The following is a 15,920-nucleotide window of genomic DNA, read 5'->3' as shown; positions in this document are numbered from 1 at the left end:
TACTTTGAAGAACTGTTTTTGCAACATCGCTTTAAGAACTGTTTTCGTTTTATTCCTTTAAGAACTGTTTAAGCTGCCGCATAGCAGCTGATTTCCGGTTACGTTAGTTGTTTGTTTACTTTTGGGGGTTTGTTTTTCAGTGTTTAATAAATGTTTTACTTGTTATAAAAACCCTGCCTCACTTATATATTTGTTGTTGCTGAATCCGTAACAGTTGGCACAACAAGCTGGAGGGATAGTTTCTGCTTCGTATGAATCTACATCTGACCCATAATAGCCAAAGAATGTAAGACCCTTAGTATAAGATCTGTCATCAAATTTAAGGCTTTTCCATAGCAAGTTTTCCACATGTAAATTGGTTGAAAGTTTTGGGGAAGTCCTTCAGATAGCCTGGAATCTCGATCTTTCTGTTGTTTGTTACTTTAATTCCTCAGCCCACTCATACTTTGACCTCTGTCATTTTGGTTTTCTCATTGTTTCAATGCAAGCTCAAGGAACTGTGCTGCATTTTCCAACTTGGCACGTCACAACATCAGGTTTTAACAATAAATTCAATGCATTCACCAGCCTTTCCAGTTGATGTGAAATAACCTGCTCTGATGAAAGGCCATCAACCAGTTCTCCTGATATGGTGCCTGAACTGCTGAGTATTTCCACCATTAATTTTTGTCCTTCCTCAACTTCTGATAGTTTTTTATTTGACCAAGTATATGTTAATATTTACTGCTTATAATCTACCAATAAATCTGATCACATCAATTACACTTGAAATAACCTCCTTCCCAGAAATCAGTTAATTATGTGTGCAAGCATGGTGGAATGGAGGGAGATTTGTTGTTCAATTTTATGCTAAATCAGAGTCATAAATCTAGGTCACTGAAACCTGACAGGGAATATAAACAAATTAAGGGAAATGATGATGATGATGATGATGAGGTTCCCATTCTTCAGCTTTATTTAATTATTTAGGATATACCTCGGGTTTACAAATCCAAAGAAGATACCTATAAACTCACCCGAGGACAAAGCAGGAACTTCACGAGAGCCATAAGTTTCAGGAATTGATGTAAGAAATTCATCCACTTGCTTCAGAGATAGCGAATTATGAAGAGTTTCAAGGGGGCAAATGGAAGGCACCATGGAATAAAGCTCAAATCCTGTAATGGAACATTCCAGACTAAGAAATGTAGAAATACAGATTCTTGGATGTAATGTGCTGTAAACATACATGCAGAGGGCTACATTAAAGACTTAAGGTATAATGGGAATGTGTGATTATTACATTCTATATATTTATAGAGATTCTTGAGTTCCCATCAAGGACCAAGACATCATGAACAGCCATTAGTTCTTTTTTGCTGCAAGTAATTGATTTCTCCTGCTGACTTGACACCAATTGAAACAAGAGGCGTGATAAGGTCTCCACACAATAACTTCATGACAATGCTGTTCTCCACAAGTATTTCAATTATTTACTAGCGTACAATAATACATAATAATAATATATAAATGATTTTTGACTTGATAGAAAAATACTGAAGGTGATGTCAGTTACCTAAAACTCTCATGTTCACTCTCCCAAGATAAAATATAACCCAGCGGGAAACCCTTCTTGTATTAGCTCTGTTTATTCTTGAAATATTAAAAGTGAACAACTTTGGTCATTCACAAAAAGCTAACAGGTAGTGTTTATTCATATTCACCAACATTTGAAATGAGTGATGAATGTTACATTATCTAAGATACAAGTAGTACAATCTATTACAGAGTAATAAACTAAGTCTGAAAACATTGCCAATAATGAATTAGATGGCCTGATACCAAATACAAAGTTATGCATCTTTCATAACAAATTACTTATTTAACATTGCGATGAATTGTGCAATAAGTAATCTATAAGAACTAAATAAAACTGAATATCAAGTTAAGCAAACAAATACAAATAAACAGCTTCACATATTGCTAAGACTGAGCAAATTCTAATGTGAAAATTAATCTCACAATACCATGGCAGTTATGGTACCTGACTGTGACAAGGGTAATTATTACCCCTTGTTCCTTTTGAAATTATTGCTGGTTTGACACATATAACCACACCATCCTAGGTGAATTCACACTTGCCAGATTCCATTTTTAACTCTATGATCTTGACCAGAAAAATCAGCTGTAGTGGCTTCTTTTCCTGAACTTAATACCTCAAGTATCTAATCTTGGGCAGTTCTTATTTCTCTTTTGCGTAATACCCCTTGATAACACTGGACAAAAACACAGCATTGACCTCCCCAGTATGCCAATGCATCATACACTGTTTCCACAAAGCCAGACTGCTTATTTAACATCTACCAAGGTGGAGAGGATGATATTAATTTCAACTACACATTTGAGAATGTTTGGTTCTCATATCAGTTTTTTCTCCTGGTAAATGTCTGAACTGATCAAACTACTTGAACGTAGGTGTGGTATTTAACATTGAAATGAACTTCAGATCACATAAATCCAGCAACACTGAGACGATTCTAGCTCTTGACATTTCTCCGACTCCAGTTCATTTGTTACTGAAATCTCTGATAATCTCTCGATAAAATTAATGCCTCTAGTTTAATTGCAAGACATACACCTTTTCAGTTTAAGGTATATACAATTGCTCCTTCCTGGGTCAAAATCTTCACAATTCCCTGCCTACTAGGATTGTGGAAGCAGCTTCACTGCTGCACAGACAGTTTGCTACTCATAAAAATACCAATACATTTGCAGGGTATGAGTTAATGAATTTAAAGGTCATCACAAATACAGTTCACTTTTTGTCCTCACATACTTGGATTATAAGCTTTTCAGTGCTTTTAATTTTCTTCCCAAAAAAAGAGATATTTTAGATTGCATTGCACACAAAGTAGTGTACAGAACAACCAAATAATGAAATGATTTTCTTATAAAATGTAAATGTTCTTGAAATAAACATGGAACCAGTAGTGCCAGTAATGGTAGAATATGATCAAAGTAAAATAGGATTGATCTAAGATGTGATAGCTCAGCCCTGGATAGTCCCAAGCTGAGTTGTGAAAGGAGAAGGGTTGGACATGGGGCCAGCAACTCCATGCTGTAAAATCCCATTGCTACAGAAACGCCAACAGAAGCTCCAAAGATCTCATCCCTGAAAGATGAAGAACCTTTGAAGATGGGCTACACTTGGGGACAACTTGAAAGATTGGCCCAAGAGGGATGAGCTGCTGTCAGTTGGCCATGACCCAGTAGGCGTGATGGACTTAGTAAGTAAGATATGACACACAGTAGGTGTAGTAATCTTAGGAAAAAGAAATTATTTTAAAGCAATACACCAAAAGGCATTTTTCTAATCTCACTTTTAACCTCCTATGGACCGACTGATGACTCTCAGTAAATCAGCAATTCATATATTATTAGTTCCTATTAAGACTGCAGTAGAACTGGAATGACAACAATGGCAAAGGTGCAAGTTGGTTATGACAGACTGAGGAACTTTACAAAATAGGTCATATTTAAGAACATAATACATAGGAGCAGATTTAAATCACTTGACTCAAGTCTGCTCTGGCATTTTATCATGGCTGATTTATTTCAACCCATTTTTCTGCCTTTTCTTATAACCTCTGACATTAGTAAATCAAGAATCCATCAACCTCAGCTTTAAATATACCCAATGACTTGACCTCCACAGCTACACATGGCAATGAACCACAGATTCACCACCCTCTGGCTAAAAAAATTCCACCTCATCTCTGTTCCAAAGAGACTTCCTTCTATTCAGAGGCTGTGTCCTCTGATCCTAGACTGCCCACTATTGGAAGCATCCTCTCCTCATCCACTCTACCTAGGGCTTTCAATATTTGATGGGTTTAATTGAGATCACCCTTCATTCTTTAAAGAATGTATAGACAAAGTAAAGCAATCAGACAAAGAGGGATCAACCATACCTTGCAAAGGATAATCAAATTCAAAGAGAAGACATATAAAACTTCCAGAAAGAAAAACAAGCTACTGGATAAAGAACAGTTCAGAATTCTACGAGTGGCAGAGAAGTGATTAAGGGAAGAAAGCTTGCAGCAAACATAACACTGACTGTAAAAGCTTCTGAAAGAGAAAAAAAAGGTAAATGTAGATCTCTGACAAGATATAGGGGAAATTATATTTCGGAACAAAAAAATGATAGAGCAATTAACATTACAATCTGGCTTAGTCTTAACAGTGGGCACAAATAAGTTCCCAAATAAATTAGTGAATTAAGTGTCTCTAAGAGGATGGATGGAAAGAAATCAGTATTAGGGAAATTAATGAGTTAAAGGCTGATAAGTCACTTGTTAATCTATATTGCAGTGTACTGAAGAAAGGGCTCTAGAAATTGTGGATGGACTCATCATCTTTCCAAATTTATTTATTTAACACACTAGATATTTTCCTACAGACCAGAGGGTGGCAAACATAACCACTTGAAACAACAACAAATGAAGAATTACAGACCAACAACTCTGATATAAGTGGTAGCAAAAAGAGTAAAATTGGAAAAAAAAATTTAAATCACAGAAAACTTCAAAAGCATGAATGAGATTGGTCAAAGTCAGCATGGGTTTACATAAGGGAAATTAATTTACTGTCATGTTTTGGGCACTGAAAATCAGTGGACATACCATTTGGAAATCTGGATTTCAGAAGACCCTTGAAAAGGTGCCACATAAGAAGTCAAGCTTGCACAATTAAAATTTATACACAAGAGTGGGTTATATACTTGCATGGATTTAGAGTCAACTGACAGGTAACAGTGTGTGGGAATAAACGTAATTCGCTTCCCCCGAGGTGGCTGGGTGTAGCTAGCAGGATGAGTGGTTGACTCCAAGCTTCAGAAATTACATGTAACGTCTTCAGTCTTGTAACAACGTAACAGCACAAAGCTTGGTGGGAAGAAGGTCAGCTATGCGGATACAAAAAAGCTGTTAATGTAATTTAGAAAAGCTGGAGGAGTGAACAAATGTGTGGCAACTGTGGAGTTATCCATTCTGATTCTAAAAACATAAAGGGATGATTACTGGAATAGTGACTGACTGAGGAAAGAGAAGATGCAGCAAGACATGGGTGAGCAATGTTAAGTTTTGTTAGTTCAGGTGCAATTACTGATTCAAACAGTATGTTGTCCTCTTTTGTATGAGGGTTTGCATACAGGAGAAAGGATTTCCTGCTGCAGCTGTACATGCCTTTGCGGAATATTTTCCCCCCCTGGAGTCATACACACAGTTTTGGTCTCCATATCCGAGCAAAAAATGTTCTTATAATGGAGAGAATGCAAGAAGTTCTCACTAGACTGACTACTGGGATAGCAGGTCTGATGCACCGGGAACTGGGTTGTTTAGGCCTCTATTCACTGGATTATACCAGATTAATTGAGGATCTCTGAAATTTATACAATTCTAACAAGACCAGACAGTTTAACTACAAGGAAGACATTTCCTGATGCCTGAAGAATCCAGAATCAGGAATCACAGACACAGAATTTATACAACACCATAAAGAACTAAGATCTAATGATATTTCTTCACCCAATGGCTGGAAAAACTGAAGAATGTGGTATCTCAGAAGGCTGTGAAGGTAATCAAATATATCCAAGGAGATAGGTACATTACTTAATGCTAAAGGGATATGGGGAGGAGGAATAACTAGGTAATGAAGTGAATGATCATCGTGATAACATTGAATAGTGGACCATATCCAAAGTTCAGAATGGCCATCTTACACTGTTAGTTCCAGAAAATGTTATATTTCTATAAAGTACTTTACCTATGTCTTCACTCAGGTCAAAATTCAAATCATAACTGTTTTATTTTCACAGCTTTATATTGATAATAACAGTTCTAGCTTACTATACAGTACTTTGAAGTTTGCAACACTTAAAAAGAACAGCTCAACTAGGAGAAAACAATTGCTTCATACTGCCAAATCATATCGTTTCCTCACGGCCCAGTAGCACATGCTTTGCAGCCCGGTGGTTGGGGACCATTGCCATAGGGAATGATTTGTTAATTGTGATTCATGAATTTACAGTAAACTAACAGGTTGCTGACAACCTGCTAAACCCCAAGTTGATGCAAGTTTGCTAAAGCACAATTCTTATTACTTGATAACTTTTTCAAATCAGTAGTCAATTGCGAAATCTATCCTTGGATGCAAATTTAAATACATAAAGTAGTAAGCTTTGAATTTTATATTCTGAATTCAAAAATTCAGCCTCATTGAAAACACTAACTGCAAATGTTTACTTCACCTTTTTCACTTTATTAGATTATTTTATTAGCATAGATTGCCATGCTAGGGTTTCAAAATGAAGCACACTGTTAACATTTTGTTTACAGCATCCCTACCAATTCTTTCGAGAGTCTAATTCATGGCTTTCACATATGGAAATCTTAACACAGAAGGAAAAAAAAGGTTAGAGGCCTCCCTAGACTGCATTTTTATTTTACTGTACTATAATATCACACCTTTACTTTAATAAATTATCCTGTAAAAATCTGAGGCAATATTTTTAAAAAGTAAATATGACCATTTACAAGAAAGAATAATGGATCTCATGAGCAGCCCGTTCAATAATAATCCATCTGAAAATCAGCAGCTTCTTTACAAAATGTCCCTCCTAACAACAGGATTTACATGGGCTTCCCTACACAGGAACAGGTTTCCTCTGTAGAATTTAGCATGTTCTGCTCAGCAACCTCAACCCCATTCAACAAAACAGCTTGGTTTTGTACAGGCTGGTAAATGTGCCTGGTTTTCAGTGCCAGTTTAAATGTGGCAGAAGCTCAGCTGTTCACATTCTAATGAATCCTGAGAGAAAGATTCTTTTTTGGTGATAGTTTTAATTACATTGGATTCTGGTTAATTGAGCCACTGGTTAATTGCGGCAACCACTTATGTGGGACAACTAATAATCAAGAAAATTGACAGGATTCCCTGAGTTTATTTGGAACACTGTATCATTTAATTGAGACAGGAGATTGTTGCTGAACAGTTTCTAAATGGCATCAGTCATGTGCATTTGGGTGGCCATTAGACACTACACCGTGCTTAGAGCAAAGTTGTTAAATAGTGTCAGCTGCATGTGTTTGTGTGATTTTTGTCACTGATAGTTGGTGAATAAGCAGAAAGACAATTCTGAGCTGTTTTCCTCACTGCGGTTTCAAGTATTCAGGCTTGGAGATGGCAGAAACAGCTGCAAGTGAAAATGAAACAATTTCACTGCGTCAACAATTAGGATCTATGAATAATTTGAAGGTATCTACAATCATCTTAATTGTCACAATGAGAATTAAGATGTGGAGAATGCAATCACTGATAGCATTGTATGAAGGTAGTCCATTATCTGCAGTAGATGTCTATGTGGATTTTCTTCATTACGTACACTGGACAAATTCCACTGTCAATACCCATTAGGAACTAATACACAGTTTTATAATACTGTAAATGTATTGGTTGTATCCTAATCTGTATTTCATTGAAATACATAATTTGTTATACAGTTTGTCTTTTTAAAAAATATCTTCCTAACTATTTCTATGAAACCATGGCTAGTTGGGCCAAAATGTACTGGTCCCAGTTAACTGGAATAGACTATATTTGAATTCAACTTTCATGTGTTAAGTCAGCTCTACAACTTTCTACATGTAAATTTATTTCAAAATTCCCATGTTACAGAATGTGAATGTCAAAGATATTATAGTGAGTCTGTCGGGGGATGGGGAGACAGATGGATGCAAGGGTAATAGGCAAGGATCAGTAGATTTCAAAGTGGTTCTGCAAGTCCAGGGTTTTGCCAATGCTGAGACAATTCCTCTGCTGGACTGGGCTTTGTACTAGGCACCCAGAAGTAAACCGTACCAGGGGCTTTTTGGACCAAGCAGTGTGACAACGAGCCAAGTGGAAAGTAATTTTGGGACATAATCCTGAACATTGTTAATAGATCATGGGAACAGCCTTCCCACCACTGAGCATATCTGCAGAAGTAGTTATCACAGTAAAGCTGCATCCATCATCAGGGACCCCACCAACCAGGACATGCTCTCTCCTTGCTGTGGCCATCAGGAAGCTGGTACAGGAGCCTCAGGACTTACATCACCAGGTTCAGGTACAGTTATTACCCCTCAACACTCAGGGTCTTGAACCAAAGGGGATAAATTCATTCAACTTCTCTTGCCTCTTCATTGAAATGCTCCCACAACCCATGGATTCACTTTTAAGCACTCTTCATCTAATGTTCTTGATATTTATTGTGTATTGAATTATTATTTCTTTCTTTCAGTATTTGCACAGATTCTAGTATTTTGCACATCGGTTGAACCCCAGGTCTGTGCAGTCTTTCATTGATTTTATTATGGTTATTATTCTACTATGGATTTATTGAGTATGCCTGCAAGAAAATGAATCACAGGGTTGTACATGGTGACATATATGTACTTTGAACTTTGAGATATGCTAACATTTATATTTAACTATAACACTGAACTAAGGAATGCCATATGAGCATTTCATATGAACTGTTCAAACATATGCATATTTATTTCAAAGGATTACAAGTGTTTAAATAAAAATATTAAAGTTCAATCCAAACAATCTGTCAAATGTTAATAATCTTATAGCAAAATTAAATTGAGAAATTATGAATCATTATTAGTGTCACCAATTTGCCTAAGATGCATCTTGAGAAGGCATTGCCACAAATATTAGTTTTGAACATCCAACTATTCTTTAAGAACAATTGCTGGGATGATGGGGTCAAGGAGGGTAGGGTGGGGATATTAAAGATATGAACAAAAAAGGTAAAAGGTTCAATGTCACAAGCATGTAATGCATGAATCAGTAGTTAATAGAATTTCCAAGGTCTCAAATGTTTAAATGAATCAGTAGAAGAACTTTAAACATAAAAGTAAAATTATTCAGATAATCTGTCTAAATATGCAAAAATACATTTAACTATAAAAATGGTCAAATGTGAATGGAATTTAGCACATTGCTACCTCTGTAATAGAATGACACTCAATAGAGGATAGAGATAAGTACTAAAAGTATTGGATGTTTGGATACAAAGGGTTTATATCAGTATCACTGGATATATGACAGAAAAAAAAGACAAAAATGCATTTCACAAACTCATAGCATCCTAAATAACTAGTATGAGACAATAATATGCCTAAATCATTTATAGTCACAGTGCAAGAAATACAACAGTCAAGGTTCCAAAAAATGATCAGAATATCTTGGAGATGTTGGTTGATGGACAACTTTGGCTGGGACACAAGGGATAACTCCACTGGTCTTCCTTGAAATTGTGGAATTAGATCATTTATGACTTATCTAAAACAGTGGGGCACATTCTGATATTATATACTCAAGTCTCCATATCAAAACTTTGATCCATTGCCTTCTGACAATGAGGCAAAATGCAAAAGAGCCAAGATCTCAGTGTTTCAAGAATGTCCAGAACAGCAATAATGAAAGGTTAATTCTTCTTATTGTGGAAGTAAGACAAAAAAAGAGGAAAATTAATTTAACATGACTGAATGCAATCTTCTTCTTATTATGAAATTTCTGTTTGAATTGAATTTTAAGGATTTCCTAATATACAAAACCTATTAATATATCATGTTTAGCTGAGTAAAACCTTCAAAGGCAGAAAAAATATAATCAAATTTGTCAATGAACTATATATAAGGTGATAGAAGATCAAAACCTTGTATTTTTGAGGTAGGTCTTATGGATTATGTTAAAGGAGCGAAAAGTAGATGCAGAGGAGTTTTCCAGAGATAGAGCCATACCAAGTAGATCATAGCTGCTAATGAAAGAGTGATTAAAATAAGTGATATTAGAGTCAGGATAAATTTGATGAGTGTGGGGTTGGACGATATCATAGTTAATGAGAGGAGACCACGATAAATTTGAAAAAATCTGTTTGAGTTTAAAGCGTTATAATTCAAAATATATTCAAGATTAAGAAATGCACAAGTAATTAGACAATTTAGGACATGAGCTCATCTAAACTCTGATGTTCAGTTTTAAAAGACAGGTATTAATTAACACAGATTAGGATGTTAACAGCAGATGAACTGGCAGGAGTAATCACAATAGTGGAAAAAGGCAGTCTGTAATAGTGTATACATGTTGTCAGAAGCTCGTCTTATAGCTAAGGTATGACACCAGATTATGAACTGCGTAAAACATAGAAAACCTACAGCTGTGCCGTACATGTCCTTACCTTAGAAATTACCTCCGGTTACCCATAGCCCTCTTTTTTTCTAAGCTCCATGTACCTATCCAGGAGTCTCTTAAAAGACCCTATCGTATCTGCCTCCACCACTGTCGTCGGCAGCCCATTCCACGTACTCACCACTCTGCGTAAAAAACTTACCCCTGACATCTCCTCTGTACCTACTTCCAAGCACCTTAAAACTGTGCCCTCTCATGATAGCCATTTCAGCCCTGAGAAAAAACCTCTGATTATCCACATGATCAATGCCTCCCATCATCTTATACACCTCTATGAGGTAATCTCTCGTCCTCCGTCACTCCAAGACAAAAGGCTGAGTTCACTCAACCTGTTCTCATAAGGCATGCCCCCAAATACAGGCAACATCCTTGTAAATCTTCTCTACACCCTTTCTATGGTTTCCACATCCTTCCTGTAGTGAGGTGGCCAGAACTGAGCACAGTACTCCAAGTGGGGTCTGACCAGGGTCCTATATAGCTTCAACATTACCTCACAGCTCTTAAACTCAATCCCACGACTGATGAAGGCCAATACACCATATGCTTTCTTAACCACAGAGTCAAGCTGTGCAGCAGCTTTGAGTGTCCCATGGACTCCAACCCCAAGATCCCTCTGATCCTCCACACTGCCAAGAGTCTTACCATTAATATTATATTCTGCCATCATATTTAACCTACCAAAATGAACCACCTCACACTCATCTGGGTTGAATTCCATCTGTCACTTCTCAGCCCAGTTTTGCATCTTATCAATGTCCCACTGTAACCTCTGACAGCCCTCCACACTATCCACAACACCTCCAACCTTTGTGTCATCAGCAAATTTACTAACCCATCCCTCCACTTCCTCATCCAGGTCATTTATAAAAATCACGAAGAGTAGGGGTCCCAGAACAGATCCTTGAGGCATACCCACTGGTCACCGTGTAGAATATGACCCGTCTACAACCACTTTTTGCCTTCTGTGGGCAAGCCAGTTCTGGATCCACAAAGTAATGTCCCCTTGGTCCTATGCCTCCTTATTTTCTCAATAAGCCTTGCATGAGGTACCTTATCAAATGCCTTGCAAATCCATATACACTACATTTACTGCTGTACCTCCATCAATGCGTTTAGTCACATCCTCAAAAAATTCAATCAGGCTCGTATGGTACGACCTGCCTTTGACAAAGCCATGCTGACTATTCCGTACAACTGGTTAGGGTGTAACTGACCCAAAACAGTTGTAAGGAACAGAAATAAAACTGGAGATTAGAAAACTGTGTTGATGAAAGAGACTGTAGATGTGTCATCAGATATCCCTATATATAAACAAAGGAGATTATTCACTTACATAGTAATGTATGTTTGGTATGGAATGTAATGATTAGAAATTTTCAGTGTGGTGATTTAGAAATTACTGAAGGTCAAGGGCCGGCAAGTAAAAGTAGATGAGTTATGATATACAAGGAGACGAATATTGTTTTTGAATGGCACTGGGTGTAGCGTGTTGATGAACATAAGAGCTAAAGGTAGATCCTTGGTATCAACATGGGAGTAATAAATGATTTTTATAGGTGATTTAGATAATGACAAAGACACCAGAAATAACGTAAAGAGTAGACCAGTAGAAATTGGAATCACACTACAAAATTACAGATTGATACATTGGCACAGACATAAAATGTGTTGGAGATGAGGAATTATCATATAATAGGTAAAAAAAAATGTACTTCAGATTTATCATATGGTAGGTAAAGATACTTCAGTTTATTTTCACCTTTAAGAAAAACTGTGAAATCCTTATGTACTTTTGAAATCATAAGAAGAATGTTCTGAAAATAAGAAACATATCTATCGCATTCCTGCCGACCAAGGATAAAATAGTGCTGCATGAATATTGTGTCTGTTGATTCATTCAATCACTCTGTGGCCCAGACACTCTTGAGAGACAATTCACTTATCACATGTGATTTACCTGGCTGTGTGAATGATGTAGTTAGTTCTAACTCCGCTGCCAATTTCAGAAGCATCTGAGGCCTCTGGAAACATTGGTACACTTTTTCACAAAGACCTGCCTCGGACAGAGCCTGGTCCTGGAAAGTGTGTGGGTGTGGTTTAGTGCACAGAGCAGAGGGAAGGAGAACTGGCATTTGACTGTGTCAGGTGTGAATTGTTATGGGTGAGTTCTGTTGTGTTTGGCATTTCTAACCTACTTGACCTTGATCCTTCATGTTTCTGATAGCAATGATATTTCCCACTGTCTCCATCTGGAGCAGTTCTCCCTTCAGTGCTTTACTCCTTTCCCCTGTACCACATTAAGGAATATTTGGATAGGTACAGAAAGAGGAAAGGCCTGGGGGGAATGGACTAAACATAGGCAACTGAGCCAAGCGGGAGGATGTGCGGTCAGCATGGACCAGCTGTGCCAAAGGGCCTGTTACTGTATTGTATTATTGAGTATTTGTGCACAATATCTACTTTTTCACTCAAGATAATTTTTCAAAATATTATGCGGTTAAATATTTTCTGAGTTTGCTTATCAATAAAAGCGGAGGCTAGGGGAAAATCCTAATCCATATTTTTAAAATACAAAAAACTCTCAAGGTTTATATTACTGCTCCATGTTCTCTGGTAAAGCGGATTAAGAATAACTAAGATTAATAGATAGGTTCAAGAAGCATCTGCTCAAATAAAGAAAGTAATCAAGATCTCTGTGGAGGTAAAATGTCACAGCTACTGTAATCATACCTGTATTAACAAAGCAGTAAGCTACATGGATCAATGTCTTTTCTCAATCCCATCTTTCTTGTGTTCTATTGCTTACATTGTGTAATGCTCTCAGCTGAGATATTAAATTTTAAACATCAGTGCTCATGGGAAGGCTGAAGATATAAGCTTAGTAAAAAATATTTTTTATATATTTGGGAAAACTATGACTGAAACTTTTCAATTTGTTTTCTTTTCAGCTTTAAGGCGTAATTTCAAACTCCGCTGTTATTAATTTATATGTGGAATAAGCAACGATGTGGAATAAACACTACTAACATACATTTATTATAAGATCACCTCTTCATGATTTAAAATAAATCTTTTTAACCCTGACATAGTGTTAACTGCACAGAACAAGAACCACTGTCACATATAACGCAGAAACAACTTGGAATGATGATGCATTTTAATGAGAAGGATAAAAGGTCGAGGGAAGAGAAAAGGAAAATAAAATCATTCTGCAGTCCCATGGAATACATTTCCAAGATATGTGCCTAATGGGAGGTTAGGGAGGATGAATGGTAGTAAAAATTTGCATCCAAAGTTACACATAAAAAGGGATGAAGCAAAGGATAAACTTTGCTGGATAGGGGATAAAAAGCAAACATACCATTGGTTGGGTGTCGAGCAAATGAGATAGAAAATCTTTTTACAGCAGAACTGCATGTGGCGTCTAAGAAAGAGAAAAACAAGTACCTGAAATTTACAACAACTAGCAGAAGAGGGTTCCCTCCCTCCCAAAAAAAAGATTGTTAGGTGGCATGCAGGACAGTTCAGAGGGAAAAAGTAATTCAATGCAAGACAGTCAGCTGTTACAGATCCTTTGACTACCATCAAGTGTAAAATGCACATTATAATTTAACATCATTCAGTGCAAGGTAACAAACTGCAAAGCTAGATTAGTTTACATATGGAGACTACTTGCTAGTTCTCCATCCCTGAGCTCTTAGAAGCCCTGTCCAAAACACAACTGTGCTCCAAAATACCACCATATTAATTGATCATGCATTTACACTTTACTTAATTAATAAGCCGACAAATATGTTCATTTATGAGGAATTAATCACGTTCTACACCACTGGATTTTATGAATTAATGGCCTGTAAACTTTTAAAGGATGTTATTCAGAACTAAGCACTGCAAGTCAAATTAGTTTTAAACTGTTATAAATTATATCTACCACCAGCTTTTAGATCTGATCCACTGTTCTGTGCCAATGCCAAAAATGTTGACAGATTGATGATTAAAATATAGTAATGTTCTAAAGCTAAAGTGCATTAATGTGAAACTTGATCTGAATGTAATATTTCTGTGAAAAACTATGCCTGAAGTGTAAATTGCCAACTGCTCGATGATACGTGCTAAGAACAAGTGCTCCTCCACAGCCTCAAGTATTGGAAAGGGAGAAATAGGATTCTGCCATTCTCAACACAGAACTCTGATTTTTCTGAAAATGTGGTTATAGATTTGTTTGCATTGGTGCGTGCACATACCATCAAAACAGCCAGAAGATGTCAGCTTTTTACGATGCGCACGAGCATAATCCTGAAGGTTAGGTGCACTCGAGGAACCCCCCAGCACAGTAGTGCTAAACAGGCCTGCACAGTGAGACCCTAATGGGAGTTAGAGAAAACACATACAAACCAGGTGTTCTTTGTTCCAAAAAGGGAATCATGCAGCATGCCTTAGAATTATGACAAAATCAATATCTCTCATTAGTACGGTAATACATCAACTCTTGCAAATACACAAGTTCATAAGATACAAAGACAGTTATATCTTCACCAGCACATACCAAACAATTAAAATTGTTTAAACCATTAAGCAGCTCTAACTTTAGCTTAATAATTTAGGCCTCTGAGGCATGATATAATTTTCTCCTTTTCACCAATGTCACCATAATTAAACATATGATGATGTCATGAAGCAATCACATTCACTTTGTCAACCTTCTATATTTTTATATATGATAACTTGCAAGTATCCATTGAAAAGTATGGATGTGTTTGCAAAGGTGTTGGCTCTAGATTCTTGCCACATGATTGAGAGACAAAATACACAGTTACTTAAGCAAATTTCTCAAAAAAACTTTTGTTATGTATGTCCTAAAACAGGAAACCCAAGTCTTTTGTTCTTTGTACCAAAGTTTACACTTCCTGCACCTAAATACATGCTGAATGTTCAAATATTAATTTACCTTGTGCTACATCCTATTTTTTAACTGCACAGCCATTTAATAATATATCAGTTCCTCTTCAATAATAAATTGTTATCCAAAAGTAGAACTATTTGATGATTTTAATTACTGAATCTGTATGAGAGTAACAAAAAAACCAAGATTTAAGAGCAAGTTATCAGCTACATGAGAAGCCAAGGCTTTTGCTGCATACTCATGCTTTATGCAAATGACTTCAAAATTCAGTCAGAATGGTGCAAATTACTCACATGGCGGCTGAATCTTTCAAATGAGAGTTTTTAATTCACCAACATCTTTCATATATCTGAAACTTTAGAAACACTTTCATTCTGCATTTATAGTGTGTATGACTTTTCTTAAACTCCGCAGCAAACCACAAAAGTCATTACAAGGAATAAAATGCCACCTCTTCCTTGACTGCCCACAATTCCTTCTGAAACCCACAAAGGTTAATTTAATTCTTAATTCTAATTATTTCCTTTAACAGTTTTGGAAGTAGAAATGTAATACATTTCCCAGCTATCTTTGTATACTCAGTACTTACCAAGTCCAGTGTATTTCTGTTCTGAATGGGACCTTCCAGTTCGTAAAAAATTACTGGACTCTGGAAGCACCTAAAAAGAAATAGCGAACAATATTTTGAGTATTTGAATAAATAAAAATTAATAACAGAAGACAGTCTTATACTAAGGTC

At 36.5% G+C, this 15,920-nt stretch overlaps 1 protein-coding gene across 11 annotated transcripts in view; it reads right to left on the bottom strand.

Moving 5' to 3' along the window:
• Positions 1-15,920, bottom strand: part of ppip5k2 (diphosphoinositol pentakisphosphate kinase 2) — a 110,813-nt gene that overhangs the window by 6,317 nt on the left and 88,576 nt on the right. For 4 of the 11 annotated variants that reach the window (XM_073067944.1, XM_073067963.1, XM_073067989.1 and 1 more), the window contains 4 exons: positions 15,771-15,840; positions 14,523-14,642; positions 13,640-13,702; positions 1,017-1,157 (listed from right to left, as the gene is read on the bottom strand). In XM_073067944.1, coding sequence (XP_072924045.1) covers positions 1,017-1,157; positions 13,640-13,702; positions 14,523-14,642; positions 15,771-15,840 — 394 coding nt within the window. Of the gene's footprint in view, positions 1-1,016; positions 1,158-4,519; positions 4,943-13,638; positions 13,703-14,522; positions 14,643-15,474; positions 15,537-15,770; positions 15,841-15,920 lie in introns of those variants that run through there. The other 7 variants (XM_073067966.1, XM_073067994.1, XM_073068003.1 and 4 more) reach the window with 4 other exon arrangements.

This window comes from Hemitrygon akajei, chromosome 2, assembly GCF_048418815.1.
Source record: "Hemitrygon akajei chromosome 2, sHemAka1.3, whole genome shotgun sequence".
Taxonomy (NCBI): domain Eukaryota; kingdom Metazoa; phylum Chordata; class Chondrichthyes; order Myliobatiformes; family Dasyatidae; genus Hemitrygon; species Hemitrygon akajei.
This window is presented reverse-complemented; position numbering and strand designations above follow the sequence as displayed.